General features: G+C 32.6%; 1 protein-coding gene across 1 annotated transcript; it reads left to right on the forward strand.

Moving 5' to 3' along the window:
• The first annotated feature begins 246 nt into the window (after nt 1-246).
• LOC132733302 (uncharacterized) lies at nt 247-22,729 on the forward strand. Its single transcript, XM_060719922.1, has 9 exons — nt 247-394; nt 5,812-5,887; nt 7,173-7,230; nt 8,436-8,528; nt 8,876-8,970; nt 10,362-10,428; nt 12,213-12,314; nt 18,740-20,297; nt 20,478-22,729. The coding sequence occupies exons 1-9, from the start codon at nt 319-321 to the stop codon at nt 21,485-21,487; spliced, it is 3,135 nt and encodes a 1,044-aa protein (XP_060575905.1). The 5' UTR covers nt 247-318; the 3' UTR covers nt 21,488-22,729.
• The last annotated feature ends 309 nt before the right edge of the window (nt 22,730-23,038 follow it).

Raw genomic sequence — 23,038 nt, forward strand, 5'->3', positions numbered from 1 at the left:
CCCTCGGAAGCATTAATCACAACAAAATTACAAGAGAATTGCAGACTCGGTTTGATTGAGTCTGTACACGAAGGATAATGAATATCACCGGCTTGAGCGGTACTCATTTCTCAACACTTAATAGTGCTGGCTACAATAAAGGAATTTGGCAAGAAATAAAATATTATTTCTATACTGTACAGTATTCATGGCTGAACGGCAATTCCAAGCATTTTGCTAATACTTGTTCCTTTTATTATGTACCTGAAAACTTATTATTATTATTATTAGGCTTTTGAAGTAATGTCTGATTAATTGACCGAGTTAGGGAAGTAGGAAATGGCATCGACACAAAGTTCGGTGTCATCAACGCCTTTAGAAACACATCCCAAGTTTCGTGTTGGCGTGCTGACAGGTACAGCTTAAATATTTATATTGTTGCTAGACATATTGTAATTTATGTTTGACTTCTCACGTTAATATGATATTGAGTGCTTTCGTTTTTTATTCGTCCTCAAAATTATTCGTGCCTAGTTCTGTAGATCTAGTTCTAGAAAAATTGTAATATCTCTTGTTATTTTAATAGATCTAGAATTAACCCCTCCCCCCAAAAAATATAAATAAATAAAAATAAAACATAAAAAATGAGGCATATTGTATTTGTAGCCTAAGTCCTTTCCGACCGTCTGTCTCTCTGTCCAAACATTGTCTGGTCCAGAAGGACAGAATTACGGACATTTCGGACCACGGACGTTTCGGACCAGACATTTCGGACCAGATTTTTGGGTCATTTCGGACCAGATTTTGGGACATATCGGATGGTCATTTCAGACCATGATGGGGACACTTCGGACCAGAACATATGTATTCCTTTTTATATATAATTATTTGTTATTTCAGGATGTATTTACAATATTTGACATTTTATATATTTTATGATATTCAAAATGCATGCAGTAAAGACCTGTCCGACGCGATTTAACATTTTCGGATAAGCTTATATTACCATTGTTTTGGCTATCCATGTAAATATTTCTATCGTAATTCATTTATGTATTTCTATACGCTGACAATTTTTTAATATTGAAAAAAATTTAAAACAATAATAGAATACCTTAAAATTTAGATCTATATACATATTTAAAGTCAACTTTATCCAAATTAAATCGTGATCTAGCAGGTATTAAAGAACAACGACATCCTTGTCAATGCAGTTTTTCACACGTTTTAATTGCTGAATAGAACTCGTTTAAGTTACGATTCACTCAATTAAAGAAGTATGTATGTAATTTTCACCTAATTTTACAACAAATAATTAAATTGATTGGATTAGATTGGAATGCGATTAAAGTATAGTTTTGATTAACAATAAACAACAAACAAATTGATTAATTGTAAACATTTTGGCCAGGCACTATGGAGGAAAGCCCAAGAGTATGGACTTCAAGTAAGTGAAATAAATTCATTTTATTGAAAAGAATAATTACTGAATAATAATAATAATAATAATAATAAAATCTTTTGGTATATAAAACAAATATTTACAAGAATAATTGCATGTATTGGTAAAGGAAAAAAAAGTTTATATTAAAGTTCATAATTTCATTATATACATATTTTTTTCCAGACAGCTTTCAACGACCAAGACGCTATACATCAACTTATGAGGAAACTGTTCATTTTCATTTTCTTCATTTATAGTGCAAAATATATAAAATCTAAATCAGGAGAGGTGTAAAATCGTTCTATTGTGTCAATATATATATAAAGTTTCTATAGTTTATCGAATAATTGATGCCTAATATATCAAAAAATAATATTTAATCTGGTCCGAAATGTCCAAAACAATGGTCCGAAATGTCCAACACATGGTCCGAAATGTCCAACACATGGTCCGAAACGTCCAAATATCTGGTCCGAAATGTCCCAAAATCTGGTCCGAAGTGTCCCAAAATCTGGTCCGAAGTGTCTGGTCCGAAACGTCCATGGTCCGAAATGTCCTATTACCGTCTATTTACCCCAAGACACCCCAAGATTTCCCCAAGACTACCCCAAGACACCCTAGACTACCCCAAGACTACACCAAGACCACCCCTAGACTACCCCAAGACTACACCAAGACCACCCCTAGACTACCCTTTATGTACAAAAAACCTAACATACCTTTGACTCCAGTTCACTTGCTCAAAATCCACCGTATACCGACAAAACGTCTGGAAGGTTTAATGTTTATCTAAACCAAAATTATTTTGAAATACTTCTTAATTACGTAGTATACGGTGGTTTTTGAGCAAGGGAACTGGAGTCGAAGGTATATTAGTTTTTTTATATAAATAGAAAAAATGATAAGTAAGATTATTTTTTTCTACCATAAATACCTCAGGACATAATAATATAGCTCATTTACAATAAATATAACCCTTCTGACTGTTTAAATTAACAACAATGCTTCGGGACGCTTCAGGACGCTTTGGGACGCTAAATTTCTTCGGGACGCTTTTTAGTGAGACCGCTTTTACTGACATGTAAATACGGTCTTCATTTCACATTGTCTACGAGAGATAACTATGTGATTTCACATGTACACATTGAATTAACTGCCTTCATTTATTTTACCTATATTTTTTTAATGATATGAATTTTGATAAAAATACTCAGATGTTCATGCCCAGTCAACAATTCTATCATTCCAGGATGAATTAAAAATAATTATGCATAAAAGTGTTTGGTCTAATTTGAAGTTTAATTGTGCATATTGTTGGCATTTTCCAGTTCAATGATTTTTGTCAGAGGTTATGGCCCTTTTATGATTTTTTATTTTTTAAGTTTGTCTGGCCTACCACTAATGCAATTTCAAGAAATTTTACAGGATTATTTGTTAGCTGAAGTTCTTGCCCATATTACAGGGGTTTTCCGCTTGAATGATTTTTGGCCCTTAAATAAAAAAGGCGTTAATAGTTAATAAAGTTTGTTTAGACTACTCTTATATTACTTATGTAATTTCAATGAAATTTTACAGGATTAATTGGTTGCTCAAGTACTAGCACATAATACACAAATTTTTCACTTGAAAGATTTTTGGCCGAGTTATGGGCCTTCAATAAAAAAGGTGTTTTTTTGTGTTTCCATCTACATAGAAGCTTGTTTGGACTATTCAGGAATGATTAGTGATCAATACTATGTCTAGTTGTGCATCTTATCAACATTAATTTTTTTAAATGATTTTGTTAGAGTTACGGCTCTTTAATGATTTAAATTTTTAAAATTTGTCCGAACTACTAATGCAATTTCATAAAAACTTTACATAATTGATCGATAGCTCAAGTACTTGGCCAATTATGGCCCTTGAATAAAAAAAGCATTTAATTTATTATCCCCGCCGAAAAGGATATAGAAATAGTCTCCATCCATCCGTCCTTCCGACCTTTCGTCCATCCTTCCACCCGACATTTTTGTCCGGAGCATATCTCAAAAAGTATTTGAGGTATCAACTTGAAACTTCATAGGTGGATAGACCTCATTGAGGAGGAGTGCAGTGCACAAGAATTATAACTCTACCCTGCATATTTTTTGAGTTATTGCCCTTTGTTATTTTTCAAATTTAATTTTTGTCCAGAGCACAACTCAAAAAACCTTTGAGATATCAACATGAAACTTCATAGGTGCATAGATCTCACTCAGGTGGTGTGCAGTGCACAAGAATGATAACTCTACCTTTCATAATTTTTGAGTTATTGCCCTTTGTTATTTTTCATACTTAATTTTTCACCTGAGTGGTGCATAACTCAAAAGTGTTTGAGATGTCAACATGAAATGTCATGGGTGGAAGGATCTTATTGAGGAGGAATGCTTTGCGCAAGAACGATAACTCTTTGCTTTATAATTTTTGACTTATTGCCCTTTGTTCTTTTTCATACTATTTTGTCCTGAGCTTATCTCAAAAGTATTTGAGGTATCAACTTGAAACATCATAGGTGGATAAACCTCATTGAGGAGGAGTGCAGTGCACAAGAATGATAACTCTACCATTCATAATTTTTGAGTTATTGCCCTTTGTTATTTTTCATACTTAATTTTTCATCTGAGTGGAGCATAACTCAAAAGTGTTTGAGTTGTCAACATGAAATGTCATAGGTGGATAGATCTTATTGAGGAGGAACATTTGCAAGAATAATAACTCTTTCTTATATAATTTTTGAGTTATTGCCCTTTGTTCTTTTTCATACTATTTTGTCCTGAGCTTATCTCAAAAGTATTTGCGGTATCAACTTGAAACTTCATAGGTGGATAGATTTTACTTAGGAGGGGTGCAACACACAAGAATGATAACCTATCCTGCATTATTTTTCAGTTATTGCCCTTTGTTATTTTCAGCCATCAGTATTCACATAGGTTTTAATTCTGTAATCACTTCAGCCATCAGTTTTCATTACCAAAAGACCTCTTTTAATTGAATTATTCTGCTCTACTACATATACATTCTTCCAATGAGCAAAGACATTTGATGGGGGTGGCCATGTTGACATGGCTCTTTTTGATTTTTGTGTCTCTTTCTACACAGTAACTGCAACATACAATTGACTATCATAAGGTTACAGTATTTTTAGCTCGACTTTTCTATGAAAAGGGGAGCTATCCTACTCGCCCCGGCGTCGGCGTCGGCGTCGGCGTTGGCGTCGGCGTTGGCGTCACACCTTGGTTAAGTTTTTCGTACCACCCCACTTTATTTCAGAAGTATTACAAGTATGGCTTTGAAACTTACCATACTTGTTCACCATCATAACCTCCATCTACAGACAAGAGTACATAACTCTGTCAAGGTTTTTGACAGAATTATGGCCCTTTTTTGACTTAGAAAGTGTATTGAGCTTGGTTAAGTTTTTTGTACCACCTCACTTTATTTCAAAACCATTGGAGGTATTGCTTTGAAACTGACCATACTTGTTTACCATCACGACCTTCATCAACAGACAAGAGGACATAACTCTGTCAAGGTTTTTGACAGAATTATGCCCCTTTTTGACTTAGAAAATACATTGAATATGGGTAAAATCCACTTATTGCCTTAACCCTTTGAGATATTGCTTTGAAACTTTTAATGCTATTTCACATCATTACCCCCATCTGTACGCAAGAGAAGGTAACTCTGTCAAGGATTTGTTTTAAAAATTAAGGCCTTTTATCGACTTAGAATCTTGGTTTAATACTATTAAATTTATTTAAGGCTCAACTCAGTTTTTTTTTCTTTCTTACCAGCCCTCTTTTGACTTAAACATTTCAAACTTTGCTGCAGTGTTCAAGGGTATCACACAATTCAGTAAAATAATTCTTCACTAAATATCTTAATGCTCATGGCCATTGTTCACTTTAAAAATACAGAGATTCTTGTATTGCCTTTTACTGCAAAAACTTTTTTTATTGGCAAGCAATAAAAAAGTCGAGCGCGCTGTCTTACGGACAGCTCTTGTTAAATAAGTTCCAGTTTGGCTAGCAGTACAGACCCATACAGCTAGCCTCTTCATTATATTATAGATACTTTTAGGAACAGTAAATATTCTTTTACAGTAAAAATTTGTGATAAAAACACATATTTGTGCTTTATTTCTTCTATATTAACTATGAAATGACAAATTTCTTCTATTTTGTGTTTATTAAGGAGAATTTCTTTCTTAAAGTTTTTACAGTTTGTTAGGATAATTCCATACACCCAGATATTTTTTGTTCTTGGTCAGAATCAAGCTTTTTGGTCAAAATCTCAGATTGTAGTACCATAGTTGTTTAAAAGTGATCAAATTTTTTTATCATGATTAAGATAAGTTTTTGATATTTCAGTGAGTGATTCCTGTCACACAGGAACTACAGTTGACAAAAGTGGACCAAATTTGAAGAAGCTAACAAATACACTCCTGTAAGTATACTTTTTTTTCCATAAAAATACTAATATATTTTTTTGATTTTGTTTAAAATTTGTTTGTATAAAACCAAATTTTTGACTCAGCACCCCCTTGTTTCATGGGCCTCATATAAATTTTTACCCCTCATAAAAGTATTTTAAGGGAATTGAAAAACCCCACTGGGGACACATGTCATACTTCAGATCAGGAAATATGATACCCTGATCTTGGGCCTATTAAATTGTAATTACTGTATCAATGGTAAATTTTGCGATGTGTTAATACTTGTGAATTGAAATTATTCGCAAATATTTGAGTGAGCAAGAAATATTTCTTCTTCTTAACCAATCACAAATTTTTAATGTGACAATTATTGTGTCAATAACATATTAGGTTACTCACATATAACTGTAGGATAAATAAATGTGTGATCAGGTCCTTTATTGATCAATAAATGTTTACTTCAAACAGTCAAAGAATTATTAACAAAAGTATCAAAGAATTGTATAGAATGATCTCACTAATGTAGTGATTTCTTAATCTTTATCTACTGCATGGCATTTCTGTTATCACAAATATATTATTACAATATTTTAAGAAATCATTTTTTTGCAAATATTTTCGTACGTAAATAGTCCACTTTTGGACATTTGCAAAATTTTTTGTGGTGCAAAAATATCCACTTAAACAGTAGTACATGTATATTTGGCCTTATTCACTCTAATGGTATTAAAAATTTGTATTGTATGACATAAAATAACTCTGAATATATATAACATAGTGCTGAAATATCACCAGTTTCATGCACAACATAGTATTTGATTTCAGATTCACATGATTTGAACATGTGTTCCAGTTACTTGAAATTATAATATGTTACAGTTAGTTAGACATGGAAATTATATCATATGTTGTAGTTAAACACTTGTTTCTATAATAAATGTGAAAATTCAATCAATTGTAATGATTTTGTGCACAATATAATGATTACTACTTGTTTACGCTAGCCTAAAATTTTTCCCTCTTTTAGGACCATAAATCTGCTGTTTTTTTCAGTGGAATTCCCTTATCTGGGTGGTTGGAAATATGACATGTTTGCACTGTAAAAAAGTAAACAGTCATCTCTATCTCTATAACTACAAATCTGAACTGCATCAATATGATTATCTAACTTGATTATATGACCGAGGGTGACATACAGGTAATTGACAAATTCATCATTTATTATCCAATGAAAAATGAATAATTATCTCATTTTGACATGATAGAAAGCGTAACTTGAAACATCTGCATTTACAGAAACAATGGATGTGTAACAGCCCAGGCAGTTGTTCCTGATGAAGTGGAAGAAATCAAGGTAAGAATTTCAAATTTGTTTGTGTTAATAATTAACAGAAACAAAGCTTTTTAAAATTGAAAAGAAAATATTTACAAATAAAACACACACAAAAAACAGATGCTCAAGTTAATTAATGAATTTTACATTTTTATGGTACATGTAAAAGTGTTTTATTCAACCTTACCATATAATTGTCTGCTTAGCTAAATAGGTAGGGTGTTGGACTGTGACTGGGGCGACCGGACCCAGGTTCGATTCCTGGATGGTTGGGTCACTTTTGTTTTGATTGATCATGAAATCCATTCTGAAGTCATTTGACTATACCGTTGCTCTGACATGTACAGATATTTTCAGTTGTAGGCAACTGGTACTTGTAACCTGCCTAGGAAAGATACTGTGGCTGAACTGTGCTCTAGTGAATTAAAAGTGGCTTATGGCCATGATCCAAAGGGTAAACTACCAACACCACCACAAACCCTTACCATGCTAAATATCTTAAATGGACTTACCAGTTTTCAAATTGGACAAAAACATTAATAATTTTTGAGAAACTTTTTAAAAATACGGAATGCCTGAATAGTGAACAGTGCAGACCATTGTCTGGGCTGCCGATGTTGGTCTGTACTTATCACATATGCTAAATCTATTGCCATCAGCAAGCAAAGGGTTGAATTGAATATTATATATAATTTTAAAGGGACTCTACTGAGGATTTTTGACATGATGGAACTGGTAATAATTTTCGAGATTAATGCTCTGTTTGATGTAGGTCTAGACCAGTAACTTCTGCGTAAAATTTCAGATTGTTACCTCACTCCGTTTTTCTAGAATAATTATTCTTATTGTGAAAAAGGACCTAAAATTGAAAAGTGTTGCAACGCTTTTAGACATACTCGGACTTGCACAAAAATATGATTTTCAAATTATTTCTTAGTATTCCCTAATCATTTTTTGCATATCTTTCTGTTTTAAGTGTCCCTGGTGATCTATGTACGAAATTCAAATTACCTTATGTTTTGGGCTTTTGGACATCAGTGAAGTTCTTTAAAGGGCAAATATATTTTCAGAATATTTATTATGAATATTCAGCATGTTACATTTTCAAAAATAATAAAGGAAGAGATACACAAATGTGATACATGTATATGCAACAATAAAAACTTTTAATAATGTAAATGAGTGATAGCATAATGTATGAAGTAAAGAATTTGTTACTTTTACAGAAAAAGTTGGTGGAATGGTGCGACAAGGACAAACTGAATTTGATTTTTACTACTGGAGGTACTGGGTTTGCACCAAGGGATGTTACCCCTGAGGTAGGTATTTGCCCCTGTAAAGTAGTCAGTTAATAAGAAAAACAACTATTTTGTGTGATGTGTAAAATGATAATTTAAGGTCATCTGTGAGAAATTGCCACATAATGTACACTGACTAATGAAAATTGTGAGTTTTAAGACAGAACTCAGGAAAGTTATATCTCAGGAAAGTTATATAACCTAAAGGTCTGTACTTTTTACATTATGTTGAAACATGGTTGTGACCCTGGTGCGTCTTGAACCCACGTTCCCTAGGGTTAAGGCAGACAGCTTAACTGCTCAGCTATTGCTCTGCTTAACTTGTGATTAATACTGCCATGTCAGATTAAAATTTTGTTATATTTCAGGCAACAAGAAGTGTGATAGAGAAAGAGGCATTAGGTTTGTCTCTTGCAATGTTGAAATCATCTCTGGAAGTCACACCTATGGCTATGTTGTCAAGGTAGATATTGGCTCAGAATTCATTCCTCATTTTTATATTAAAAGCTGGACAATTCCAAGAAAAGGGATGACTATTGTACTCACCCAGGCATTGTTAAGTTTTTATGTGCAAGTTTGACACCTTTAACAATTGTTCTCTGTGATTATCTTACATTCCCATAACTCTGAGTTACCTTTTCACAGACTTATGCCCCTTTTTTACTGTCTAGCACTAAGATTAATTGTGTGCACTGTCATATGAACAGCTCTTGGTCATTTTGTTTTATGCAATATCAATCTTTTAATGCTGTATGTTCAAATCCTGGTTATATGTCATTGATTTAAACCAAATAACAGACACAGAATAACAAGTATATCTGCTATAAGGTCATATGATATGTTGTATTAAACTTTATTATGTAATAACCTGCTAGATGCTAGAACCTGAAGTGATAAGCCTTTGCCATTATTTTTGAGCCCGGTAAGACTGAATGGATCCTACACATTTGTGTTACCTGATCAGGTTCTAAACTGATGATTGTTCAAATCTTGTATTTTGAGATTTAAATCTCTTAAACATCAAATTGACCGTTTTATATTTAAAGCAGGGCAAATCCGATACACAAATATAGCATGTTAGGTATTAAGATGATAAATTCCATCAGCTATCGTTTGCCTTTACTAGTTATTTAAGGATGAACTTGTTGGAGTTGATTATTTAATAAAAAGTCTGTTTTGTTGCCACTAACTTAAAAATACCTAGTTGTTAAGTCTTCATATGGTTAAAGTTTTAATTTGAACTTAACAGTTAAAATTCTAGTTCAGATACATTTATTTTGGCTTAAAAGTGATGAAAGCTTGAACCTTAAATTACAGTTGACTCTTAATATCTCCAAGTCATACAAAATATCAAGATACAAAATGTCGAGATAAACTTATTAGGGTTTGAACCAGATAGAAACTGAAATTTACAAAAGACATGTACATATCTGAAGTCAAATAAGCTAAGTATGATATCTCCATGTCTTGTTTTCTTGAGCCATATATCGCAAAGTCAATATTTAAAAAAATAGCGGATGTTTACCAGCAGAAATACAGGAGTAGGTGATAAATGTACATAGTGAGATTTACTCAGTAATACACCACAATAGCGAAAACATTGTCTCCAGCATGGTGAATCCAAGTCAAGATTACGATAGTTGACTGTAATTGTTTTTCTCTTTTAACTTCATCAAGTAACCAAATATTGGTGTCATACCAGGAAAATATGGTTGTAAATCCTATATGATTTTAACCCATAATCCTCTGTTGAAAGGAATACATTTTAATCGCTAGGCTACCCTTCCATATTTTTAATTTGCTACTGAACAAGCAGTGTGAATGAACTGACCTATATTGATTGATCTGTTTCAGACCAGTATGTGGTATAAGGGGAGGTACAGTGATTATCAACTTGCCTGGAAGTGCCAAAGGATCAGAGGTATATTTATGTTAAGATTGTCATAACTTTATTGTCAGGGTATACACTGCCTTGAAATGTTTAAAGTAGCATGCCTCTAGATTCATGCTTATTTTCATGAAAATTTTGAAAAGGTATTTGAATGTGTAATATTGGAAAGTAACCAAAAGGAAACAATTTCCTTATTATCAATGGGAATTGCAAACCATGTAAATTACCAAAAAGTGGTCAAAATATGCATAAATAACCTTTATTGCGTTAGTAACGCTAATAATAATAATAATAACGCTAATATAGCTGTAAATAATGAAAAATCAGTCATTAATCGCACATAATAGGTAAAATATTACTTGAATCTTGAAACTTTTTACGTCTCCTTAGATCTTAGTACAAGTTTGATTTTATTAAAATATTTTGACTCATCTGGAGGCATGTAGCTTTAAAGGTGCTATAAATAGAGGATATTGGATGAATGTAGGTTCAATACAGAATTTACTGAATGAGTTGAATATAATTATATTACGCAAGCCTCTGGCAAGCTTAATATTATTTTATTTAATGAGTTCATGAACTTACACGAATATAATATTCTATTTTATCACATACCCAAAATAAAGACTGTTTAAAGTGAAAAAGAATCATTCGCCATTGACTCGCTTATAGTGTCACGCTAACATTTAGCGCATCTTAACACTATAAATGAAAATGATGTCACATCAAAATATATGCACAGCCATGCAGTACCATTTTTACTGAGTCACAAAAGCGGCACGGGTATGTGATAAGCTGTGATAATGACTTGTTTATGACAACAGTTTAGAGCCAGGCCAGCATACTAATCCATACTGATGTGACCATTCTCTGCAAAATTTTATCATTTGATAACTTAATCTCACTGGTCAATAACCAAATTGCAAACGGGAAATTCAGCAGGGTAATAGTTCAATGAATAAAAAACATTTAAAATAAGGGTCAATGTTAAAAATGTAAAGCCACATGTAAAAATTACATGCTGTTTTCCTCATATTGATCCAAAACACTAGCAAGGATTTCCATCGGATTATTTCTCCTTTTTTATGAATATACAAAATTGTTTTAGAATGATATACAATCATTCAATAACCATAGTTAAGACATTGATTTGGCTCCAAGGTTATCTTTTTTTGGAGGCGTCTGTGGGGTGTGGTTAAGGTCGTTGACTTCAAACCACTTGCCTCTCACTGCTGTTGGAATCTCGTCCGGGACTTTAATCTTTTGAAAGATCTATCCAGGTGCCTGTTGGTGCCTGTACTAATGCACAGAGGGGCACCTGATGTCTTCCTTCACCAATAAAGCTGGATAGTTACCATGTGACCTTTACCTTTACCTTTGTGCCATCCCAACCAAAAATAAGATTCTTTTAAGATAACTGTGATGAAACTTCCTAGCAAACCTCTTGGTACAATGATATCAAAACACTTGATCAGCAGATTTATTGCCTTTCATGAAGTAATAATTAATATGTCTATGAATAAAGTGGTATCCTAAACTTTCAGTTTTTTCTGTATTTGAAACATATTAAACTAGTTTCTCTTTCTTATAGTTACAAATTCTTTTGACATGTAGTTCATTTTCAACATTCTATCACTTTCATGTCATATTTTGTATAGACTTTTTTTAAATTTTGAATTCTATGAATGTTTTTAATATTCTATTAACTTGGTATGCTGCAGACATCAGCTTAATGCTCGGTCACTATAGATTTGTTGTAATGATTCATTTTACATCAATAAAAGTGATCACAATTTACTTTTTGTTTCTTTCAGGAGTGTTTTAGATTTGTTCTCCCTGCCCTGCCTCATGCCATAAATCTTGTTAGGGGAGATAAGAAGCAGATTATTGAAACTCATCATGTTGTACAAGGAACAGTAAGTGTATTGGTTATCTCCCTTAGACCATGTTTGTTTATTGCAAGTTTCATCATATATTCGTTAGTCAGATATCAATCTTGCCAAATGAATAAATTTATTCAGCTAAAAGTTCCAAATGAAGAAAATATGACACTTTTTTCTGTAACTATTTAAGTGTATAATTCTATATTTCTGCTGCTAGCAGTTTCCAAATTTTTTGTTTCATTTGTTAAATAGATTAATTCAACAATGCCTTTATAAAAGAGCTGGTTATTTCCTTTTTAGCAAATGGCACATGCACAAAATCATTGCATAATGATTTAAACCCTACTTAAAATAGCAACATAATATTTTGTTGAGGAACATTTTATTCTGATTATGTGCACTTTTCATTGGTGTTAAGTAACAGAAAGATTCTATGTCACAATTTGTTCAAGGATTGACCATACGATTAATATGGAAACAAGATAATTTTACTGTAACAGTTTTTAAATTTGATTAAAATATTTCATTTGATTTAGCTTTCTACTAAGAAATTGTGAAACAAGCTGACTTATTTCTAGAGACTTGAACTGAAATTGGTATGAATACTATGATTTTATTTATATACCACAAAGTGCCCCTACTCCTGTTCACACATCTGTTTGATCCAGTGTTAGAATATTACGTCATCATGCACCTGCAAAATGCTCCTATTGGACTGGGTTTTTTTTAGGTGTGTTTCTTTAGTTTTTGATATATTCTAACAATTTCTTAGAATAAAAAAATATTTTATCTTTGAGTCAAGCAAAAAAACATTCTGATTGGGAACATTTTGCAAGTGCACGATGAGTAGTATCCTACCATTTTGATTGGACCATTTTAATTGGTTTAAGATGATTTCTTAATTGATTGGATAAGGTGGCTAAATTTGATTATTTATCCTTTGTGTACATTATCATACATGATTCTACATGGGGAGCTTGTTCAAAATGCATAGGAAACTATATTTCATAATTAACTAGTCAGAAGTTAAGAGGTTACAAACCATCATATAGATTGCCACAATACTTTTCTGAGTATAACCCAAAGTTATGAATGTAAGTGTTTAAAAAACACTATGCTTATCTTTCGGTAAAATACTTTTATTGCAGAAATTTATTGAAATCTATGAAATTCTTATTGAACATGTTTATTTGAATAAGAGATTATAGACTAACTATATTTTGAAAGCTGCATTCTCTATTACATACAGGTAAAGATAATTTAGTCCTTTCTTAAAAAGCTGCCAGTTTTTTAATGACATTATGTATTTATTCTGCGTTTACACGTTTACCTAGTGTATAATCTTTAAAACATGGGATATCTCCTCAGTGAGTACTCAGATGTTGTTTACTTTACATATCATGTATAGCAATTATCAATATTTTCAAATATTAGCATAATACATCATTAGAATGTAACTTGGGAACTTTGAACCTTCAATGTTGAAAGATGTTCAATTGAATTATCATTTTGAAATTGATGCATTGAACAAAAACTTTGAAATTGTGAAATTATGTTAGAGCTATAATTTTATTATCAACTATGAAGGACCGTGATCGCTCTAGAAAAACATTTACAATCAATCGTAATGAAAATGATGGCATGGTAATTTTCTGCTCCTACCATAAATTAGGGTAAAGTAAATTGGTTCATAAGACAAACATATTTAATGATGTGCCACATGTAAGACTCTGGACCTTAGGGTCAAGGTCGCAGCAGGGATTGAACTAAATGTATTTTAATTTACTAGTATGTTGTTCAGTGCAGTTTTGTTGCCCATACAATTTGCGTGTAAAAAATCAAGGTCACAGAAAGGGATTGAACTGAATGTTTTCTGGTATACTTTTGCAGTTAATTGCGTTTTTTTTCCAAAACCCTGACAAATTCATTTTATATTTTAACAGGCTTTGAAACAAAGTAGTCTTTTGTTTTCATACTGTTCTTAATTGTTGGAGAGTTAATGGTGATCTGTGATGCAAAAATTTAACCATTGGTTTGGGAAGTCATCTTGGAGATTATACTTTATGTTTATTTTTCAGTTTATTTCTAATTTTCTTAACATTACTTTTTATACAGCAACATATTCATTATGAAATTCATAATTCATCAAGGTTTAATGTTAATATGTTAACTTTTATTCTATAGATATTTATTAATTAACATAGATGATAATCTTATTAAATTATATGGAAACATAAAATAGTTTGTTTTAAATTGCAAAATGAATAGAATCATAGATCACACATATAGTTTCATGATAATTTTCTCATTTTGGAAAACATTTTATAAATGGAAAGTATAAAGATTTAAACTGAAATTGAATGAAAAAACATAATTAGACACTATTTAAGTCTTCACTGAAATTTTCAGGGTTCTGGTTTTTTTTTGGATAGAATTAGAAATTGATTTGTAAAAAACACCTGTGCTTTGGATGAAAACTGGCAAGTAATTGCCAATTATAGCTTTGAATGTATTAATAATATTTTAATGGACATTTCTGAAATGTCTTAATTAGTGAGAATATTCTTTATACATGAATAAACCTAATAAATAAGATGATAAACCAAAGGAAAAGTTATTCAGGTTGATAAAAAATACAGTTTACTTATTATAATCATAAATGGTTATGGATAATGTGGTCTTAAGAAAATAATTTTCCATTGTTGCTGAGTGCTTAGCAGCTAATTTTAGGTATGAATATCACAGATGAGATTGTATTTTGATGTAAGGCAATTGATAATTGAAAGCAGGCATTGACTTCTACCTTTATTGTGTCGCCTCTACGGAGTAGTGGCGACATATAGGGATCACTTCTCCGTCGTCTGTCTGTCCGTCTGTCTGTCTGTCTGTCCGCACTCACAGGAGAGTAATTATGTGGCTAGAGGGACAATAGGTAACTGTTCTTTCTCTTTGATGTCATTCATTCTGTAATGCTTTTATGTGGCTATTTTCTTTTGTGTGGCTAAAAAGAACAATAGAGAGAACAATAGAGTAGCCACATAATTACTGTCCTGTGAGAACGTCTGTCCGTCTGTCCGCACTCACAGGAGAGTAATTATGTGGCTAGAGGGACTATAGGTATCTGTTCTTTCTCTTTGATGTCATTCATTCCGTAATGCTTTTATGTGGCTATTTTCTTTTGTGTGGCTAAAAAGAACAATAGAGAGAACAATAGAGTAGCCACATAATTACTCTCCTGTTAGAACATCCGTCTGTCCATCCGTTGCCTTGTCCGGAGCATAACTTGAAAACCCTTGGAGATAATTTGTTTAAACTTCATACAGTGGTAGAGGGCATTGAGGGGGAGTGCAGTGTCAAAGAACCATAACTCTATTTTGCCCGGTTTTTGAATTATCTCCCCTGATAGAAAAATCTTGTCCGGGATATAACTCTAAAACTATAAGAGATATCAACATGAAACTTTGTAGGTGAATAGATCTCATTGGGTAGATGTGCGGTGCATAACAACAATAACTCTTTTTGTCCTAATTTTGGAGTTATTGCACTTGTTAATTTGAACACTTTGAACTTTGTCCGGCGCATAACTCTAAAACCATAAGAGATATCAAAATGAAACATTGTAGGTAGATAGATCTTATTGAGTAGAAGTGCAGTGCAAACGAGTCATAACTATCTTAAGCCTCATTTTTGAATTATCTCCCCTTATAGAAAAATCTTGTTTGGGACTTAACTCTAAAACTGTAAGTGATATCAACATGAAACTTTGTAGGTGAATAGATCTCAATGGGTAGATGTGCAGTGCATAAGAACAATAACTCTTTTTGTCCTAATTTTGGAGTTATTGCCCTTTGTTAATTTGAACACTTTGAATTTTGTCTGGAACATAACTCTAAAACCATAAGAGATATCAAAATGAAACATTGTAGGTAGATAGATCTCATTTAGTAGAAGTGCAGTGCAAAAGAACCATAACTCTGTTAAGCCTCATTTTTTAATTATTTCCCCTTTTAGAAAAATCTTGTCCAGGACATAGCTGTAAAACTATAAGAGATATCAACATGAAACTTTTTAGGTAGATATATCTCAATGGGTAGATGTGCGTGCACAAGAATCATAACTCTTTTTGTCCTAATCTAGAGTTATTGCCCTTTGTTGATATTTACTTTTTGAAGTTTTCCGGGATATAACTCAGAAAATATAAGAGATATCAACAAGAAACTTTGTAGGTTGATAGGTCACATTGATTAGAAGTGCAATGCAAAGAACAGTAACTCTTCCATTCCTAATTTAGTAATTATTGCACTTTGAACTTTTTCCACGGACATAACTCTGAAACTACAAGAGGTGTACTTTTCTGTGTCCAAAACCTATTCGGGGAGCATCACCCAGCTCAAACCGGGCTCTTGTTGTCAGAGTTATGGCCCTTTAAAAATATTTTTATTTTTAAAGTTTGTCCGGACTACTTCTCTTATACCACTAATGCAATTTCAATGAAACTTTACAGGATTAATCTGTAGCTCAAGTCCTTGCGCATATTGCACGGATTTCCGGTTGAATGATTTTTGGCCGAGTAATGGCCCTTTGATAAAAAGGTGTTTTTTTCTGTGTGTTGCCAGATACACAAAAGCTTGTCCAGACTACTCCTCATAAACTACTGGTGAAATTTTATCCAAACTTTACAGGAATGATCAGTACCAAGTCTAGTTGTGCGCTGTCCATCTGTCTGTCCGTCTGTCACAAAACTTGTCCCAACATGAAATTGGCCATCATGAGGCGACACATGTAATCACTGATTGTTCTTGTTTAATTTAAGAAGATTTTCTAAATGTTTCCTTATTGAGCATTTACAACAATTGAACTGCCCATCCGTCTGTCTGTACGAGGTTAACCTAAACTGACAAGTTATATCTTAAGTTCCACTTGAACCAATGGCTTCATAATTTAAACACTTACTAATTAATACAAAGTACATTATCTTGGCAAGTCAATCAAAACTGAAATTGTAGAAAAGGAAGAACTTAGTTTAATTTATGTCTTTTCTGCAAGCCTTAAGATAGTATTTGATATTAATCAAACTTAAAATTGTAGCAGAAAAAGAGAGATCCCTAAGGAGCAATAAAACAAAATGTTAAAAGTTTCAATGCAAAGCATAAGCCCTATGAAATACGAGACTCCTTAAATATTTAAAAGCATTGGTATTGTACACAGAAATGGTCGTATTCAGCATAAATGGCAATATCATTAGAACAAGAAATTACCAGGCATTAGGAAATGGATTAATTTAAATGACCTTTAAAACGTATGATTTATAGTCCCCAAGGTTATGCTATGTCTTAATAACTTTCACTTCTTAAGATGGTGGTTAAAAGTCAGATTCCCCAGTCTGTCCTGAGGGATACAGTGGCTATGTGCTTTAACTACATGCATATATACTATGAACGTTAGATTTCATCAGGATTAAGAATCCCTCATACAATTTATTTTATCTTAGTTTGCAGGCGACATTGGATAAAACCCATGTGACACATGCAAACCAAGATCAGGAGGCGCAGTAGTGCTGTCTGATCATGGTCTGCAATTTTTGGTTTTCATTCAGTACACATTTGTAATTTTTCCTAAACATGATGCATGGTTTTGTTAAGGTTGAAAGATAGACACGTCATTTTAAGATTTATTTTAAGCCTGATAATGGTTAATGAATTTGTGGGTTTCTTTTAATAAACTTTAATAGCTTTGTGCTTTTCGTCACTTTCTAACAATCTGCACATCAAAGTGTGCCTTAAAGTATTAACAAGTCCAAAAAATTATAAGGGCATATTATCAGTAACAATTTACTCATTTTCTTTAAATGTCACTTGTCACACTTTCAGATGGTAGTCATTTCAATAAATTGAAATGGCTGGATCGTCCAAAATATTATTTTATGTGATATTCAGCCACACTAACGTTCATAAGCTATCATTTTGTATCAAAATTACATTAAAGTATATATGTTCAAGTTGCCGTCTTAACACACTTGTTCAAGTTGTTTGTTTTACATTTGAAAAGAAATTCCAAAGCAATATCATTTGTTATAAAAAAACAAACTATTTAATCGTCTCTTAAGAGCTTATCTATATAGTGTTGGATTTGTTGAGGAATAGGTGTTCTTATTTACTCTGAACAGAAGAAACAGTGGAAAGGAAATGCACAATGATTTATTTCGAGAATTAACAATGTATAAACCTGCTCACTCAAATCGTCTAAAAAGTAAATATGTGTGAGTGGAAATAAAAGTTGATATTTATATAAAAGATGTAAAGTGTACCAATCAAGATAAATTCAGGATGAAGAAACTAAGGAACCCTTCAGATGATTATCAAAGACATTATTGAAAGTTGTGACAAATATTTAAGAAAAACCTTTATCTCTTGAATTACAACTCACAAGAGCCTAAGATTTTCACCATCTATTTCCAGAATGAAGCCTCTAACGAGCAGGAAAGTAGAAGAAAACATTTGAAAGTTGATCATGTAAATCCAGCCACAGTACAAACCATATCAAGTGAGTTATTGAAAAAACGGAAACGAGGTAGACCTGTCAGTCAACCAACAGAGGTTAACTTACCAAAAGGAGGGAAGCAAAGATGTATTGAAACAGAAAGAGGGAAGAAATTGATTGAAGTGTTGGATAGAAAGAAAGCTGTAACAGTTAATGTTTTGGATGAACAAAAACGCTTAAAAGTGTACACAGTTGTACCAGATCATGAATCTGAACAGGCCACAAGCCTTCTTGCTCAACACGTTTCTGAAATTGAGAAGAAAAAGGAGATGTCATTGTTTAACCCCAGAATTTGCAAGGCTGGAGCTAACGTTGAATACGGCAAGACAGACAGTGGGAGAAATATTACTAGTAAACACTGTAATAAGGAAATAATGAAAAATATTAAAAATGTTCCAGTTAATGCGACAACACAGCCTAAAGACAAGGATGCTGATAGTATATGCAAAGACAATACATTTGATGGTCATGAAAACAATACAAATAGGAGAAAAACTGTTAGAGGGAATCAATTTCATGAACTAATTACACATGGATATGACGCATCAATAAATACATATGAACATATTGACAGTCTAGAAAATGAGCTGGAAGAGATAAATGATTTTGATGAAAGAGAAGATAGTGATAATGATACTGAAAATCTTACTGAGATCAATAGTCCCATACAGACAAAAACTGTATTAGACGAAGCTATGAGAAGTGAATCAGGGGATTCAGAGGCTAATGATGAAATGGAGTCGTATGCCAAAATTTTATGTGAAATAAGAGAAGGAAAAAGACCTGTTCGCAAACATAAGGGACCTTTACGCTATAATGAAGATTATGTTGGAAAAGAAGGTGCAGATACTTTAATACTTAAGAAAAACTTTGTAAAGAATAAGAAAACATGTCAGTTAGAGAAAGAAAAAATTGGATCAACAAGTGAAGATTGTTACAACAAAGACAGTGATGAAGTAATGAGAGTTTCGTCCATTCCACCAAAGTATAGATATAAGGTAGTGACATCAAGTCTGCCTACAGTGATAAGTAAGACTGTCAGTGTGAATACAGATATTGAAAATGATCAGTTGATAAAAGCGAATCCTGTTATTAACAAAAAAGCAAAGATTCACGCAAGAGACGCTGAAGTCTGCTTTGCACAGGTAGGGAAAAGTGCAAAGATTTGGACACAGGAACATCCACAGATTAGAGGTATTTACTTAAACAAAGGTAAACGTGAGGTGAAGAGAAACATTGTCTCCCTCAAGCGTCTACCAACTGCTGTAGACAAGGGAAGTTACATGAGGAATGGGAGAATTAATGACAAAAACAGAATTGATGATGGCTTTGTTTTTACCAAGGAAGGGCAAAGACGGAGAGATTTGTTTGAAGAGGGAAAAATAAGGGACGAGTATGTAGTGAACTGGTATATGTGGTGTCCTGGCCATGGCAATTGTAAAAGGAAATGTGGTGGATTTGGAAAATGTGAAGAAGGTTTGTTTATTTTTCCTGTTTAGTTCCTTTTTATTTTGATAATCTGTCTAAAATTAGTTGAATTTTGATTTTTAAATTATTTATATTTAAGACAAAGTAGGTAGAACACTGCAACTCAGTAGCCTATCAGTCAGTTTAATTCAAAAATACCAAATTTATTTCCTCTTCAATTTTCCACAGGTTGCCCTGGTAATAGGCATAAACAGGATCGTCATAATTGTTCTCTAATGATTAATTGGAAGCTTTATTTGAGTGACCTTGAGAAATGGAGGATTCAAATCACCGGGTCTCATGTACCATTCGATACAGTTTGGAGACTACCGTATGGAGAGAAGGAAAGATTTGATGAAGATACTCGAGATTTGATTTTAGAATTTGCACAAAAGTCGACCAATGATGTTGAGATTAAAGAACTAATTGCACAGAAACAAAAATTTGCATCTCCAAGAGCTATCCCATCATGCAAGAGGATAAAGAGATTTAGGAAAAATAGGCTTTATAGAGAAATGGTTAAAATTCAGAATGTTAAAGACAATGAGTCCAATGATAAAAATGAATGTACAAAGAAAGGCGAAGTGAACAAAAATTCAATGTCTTTAGTGGTTGTTGAACCAATGAGTAATAACTCTGATACAGTGCCGTATTGTCAGGATGATCAGTTTAACAATTCTACGGATGATCAGATCAGTGTAGAAAGTGTACATGAAGGACAGTGGGAGGCTGAAACAGGAACAGTAATTAGTAAAGATAGCCAAGTCGTGTCTTATTATGATGGAACACAAATTTCCGGAAATATTTTTTCAGACTCAAACAGTGTAGGTCAAGTTGATCCAAGTTTGTTGCAGCAGGCTTTTGCCAACCATACTATTGTTCAGGCATTTAGATCACCAAAGGTAGATCAACAAGGAATACCTGTAGAAGTCATAAGTTCCGACACTTCTTCTCAGGTACATTATGTTGCTGTAAATGCTTCAAACAGTTTGCCAGAATGTGGATCAGACATGGAATTGATTGCAGGTCAGATTTCACAAGGGACACCTGTAGAATCAGTTCACTCACTTCCACAGGTTCAAGCAGTAATGAATGCTGTTATAGTAGGCGGCGATTCCAATATGCAGCAATGTTATGGTAGTATTGGAGATATAGCGTATATCGTATGCTCGCAAGATCCAGCTATGCAAGGACAATGAATAGCATGAGACTTTAACATAACCTTTCAAGGTTTTTGTATCTTCAAAATCAACGTACTAAAAGTGTGACTTATAAATACCATATTTTAATGACGTGCAAAAAGTAGTGAATGTATGTGTACATGTATGTATGTTTGTAACATAACCTTTCTAAAACCTTTTCAAGATGGATTTAGAAATTACTCAATAGAGTTATTTAACCATTATAACAAAAATGTGTCCGATTTAAAACTCAGATACAAATGCACTTAGACCTAAAGAGGAAGTCAAAGACCATACCATTGTCTGGTCTGTGACGGATTACATAAAAAATGATGACAAAAATGATGAATCATCGAGGGAAGGAATGCCAGTTTCTAACTGCCATAACTTATTGATGGATTTGTCTGGTTTCTAAGGTCAGCGTGATACTTCTAGGTCTTTTAAGTCATTAACAGTATCTATATTTCCCAGTTTTAGTCACATTATGTCAATTTATTCAATTGCAATTTTTCCCGATTGACCCTTATTATTTCGTAGGGGCATCCAGGTTAACGAACACAAATGTTGTTTCATATATGCACGGATTTATATTACAATATAAATCCGTGATACATGTAAACAATATCAGTCTTTTCAATATGTTAGCTGTGAATTAAAAAAGAAGTATTGAGTTTTGATTTGATAATGAAAAATGAAATGTATATACAGATGATGATTTCATTAACAGCTGGAAGTTTAATTGATTTAACATTGAGCAATGAAAAAGATTCGTCAGACATGAGCGTTTGCTGTAAAACTGTTGTACATGTACATAAATTAGAATGAAAAATATAACGAATTAAATTATTTATTAACACCTATTTTTCAAGGAGTGTAATTATTTTGCGATTTACACTCCAATTTTGGAGGATAATGAAATATAATAAAATAATAATGCACATTTTACAGTAGGATTTGATTTATATAATAAAGAGTGTGTATACCTGTATATTCTCTATATATTGTATGTACATGCCATAGGGATGAAAATCATTTGATCGAAACAAATTTTTTAAATGATAATAAAACTGAATAATATACATGCATGACTATTAAGTTATATTGAGAAATTGATATGTTGATTCTTATTGTTAATGCTATATGTGTAATTTATGACAGAACAACTTTTGTATTTTTGTATAAGATTTTATAATGTTGGCTTCTTATTTACGATTTGGATTAAACAAATCTGAAACCTTGAAATAATTTCTGTTATTTAGAAAGTTCAGTGTACAAAACTGTATGCGCATCTTTTAAGATTTGTCAGCCTGACTCGGCCTGACTCGAATTTGTTTAATTTAAGTATTTCAATACTGATTATTGACAGTTTCAAATTCAAAAGCAGACGATAGTGAATAGCCTCAACAGGAAACGAAAGTAATGGAACTTCAACATAAATGATACAGTTGTTCAAGGGAATCAAAATATCTTACAAGCACGATTTCCTGTGTCATTGATCTATCTTTTTAATGTATTATCGCCCAAAATTTTGAATTTCTAGGGGATTTCCGTGTTCGAGCAGATAATGCC

Source organism: Ruditapes philippinarum, unplaced genomic scaffold (assembly GCF_026571515.1).
Source record: "Ruditapes philippinarum isolate M1 unplaced genomic scaffold, ASM2657151v2 ctg1559_1_1_1_1, whole genome shotgun sequence".
In the NCBI taxonomy this organism is placed as follows: domain Eukaryota; kingdom Metazoa; phylum Mollusca; class Bivalvia; order Venerida; family Veneridae; genus Ruditapes; species Ruditapes philippinarum.

What these genes read in the sequence shown, in the direction of transcription:
- LOC132733302 (XM_060719922.1), top strand. Translation starts at nt 319, where the DNA reads ATGGCATCGACACAAAGTTCGGTGTCATCAACGCCTTTAGAAACACAT. An exon ending in ATGAAGTGGAAGAAATCAAG is followed by an intron (nt 7,231 to 8,435) that starts GTAAGAATTTCA and finishes TTACTTTTACAG; the next exon opens with AAAAAGTTGGTGGAATGGTG. An exon ending in ATTTGGAAAATGTGAAGAAG is followed by an intron (nt 20,298 to 20,477) that starts GTTTGTTTATTT and finishes AATTTTCCACAG; the next exon opens with GTTGCCCTGGTAATAGGCAT.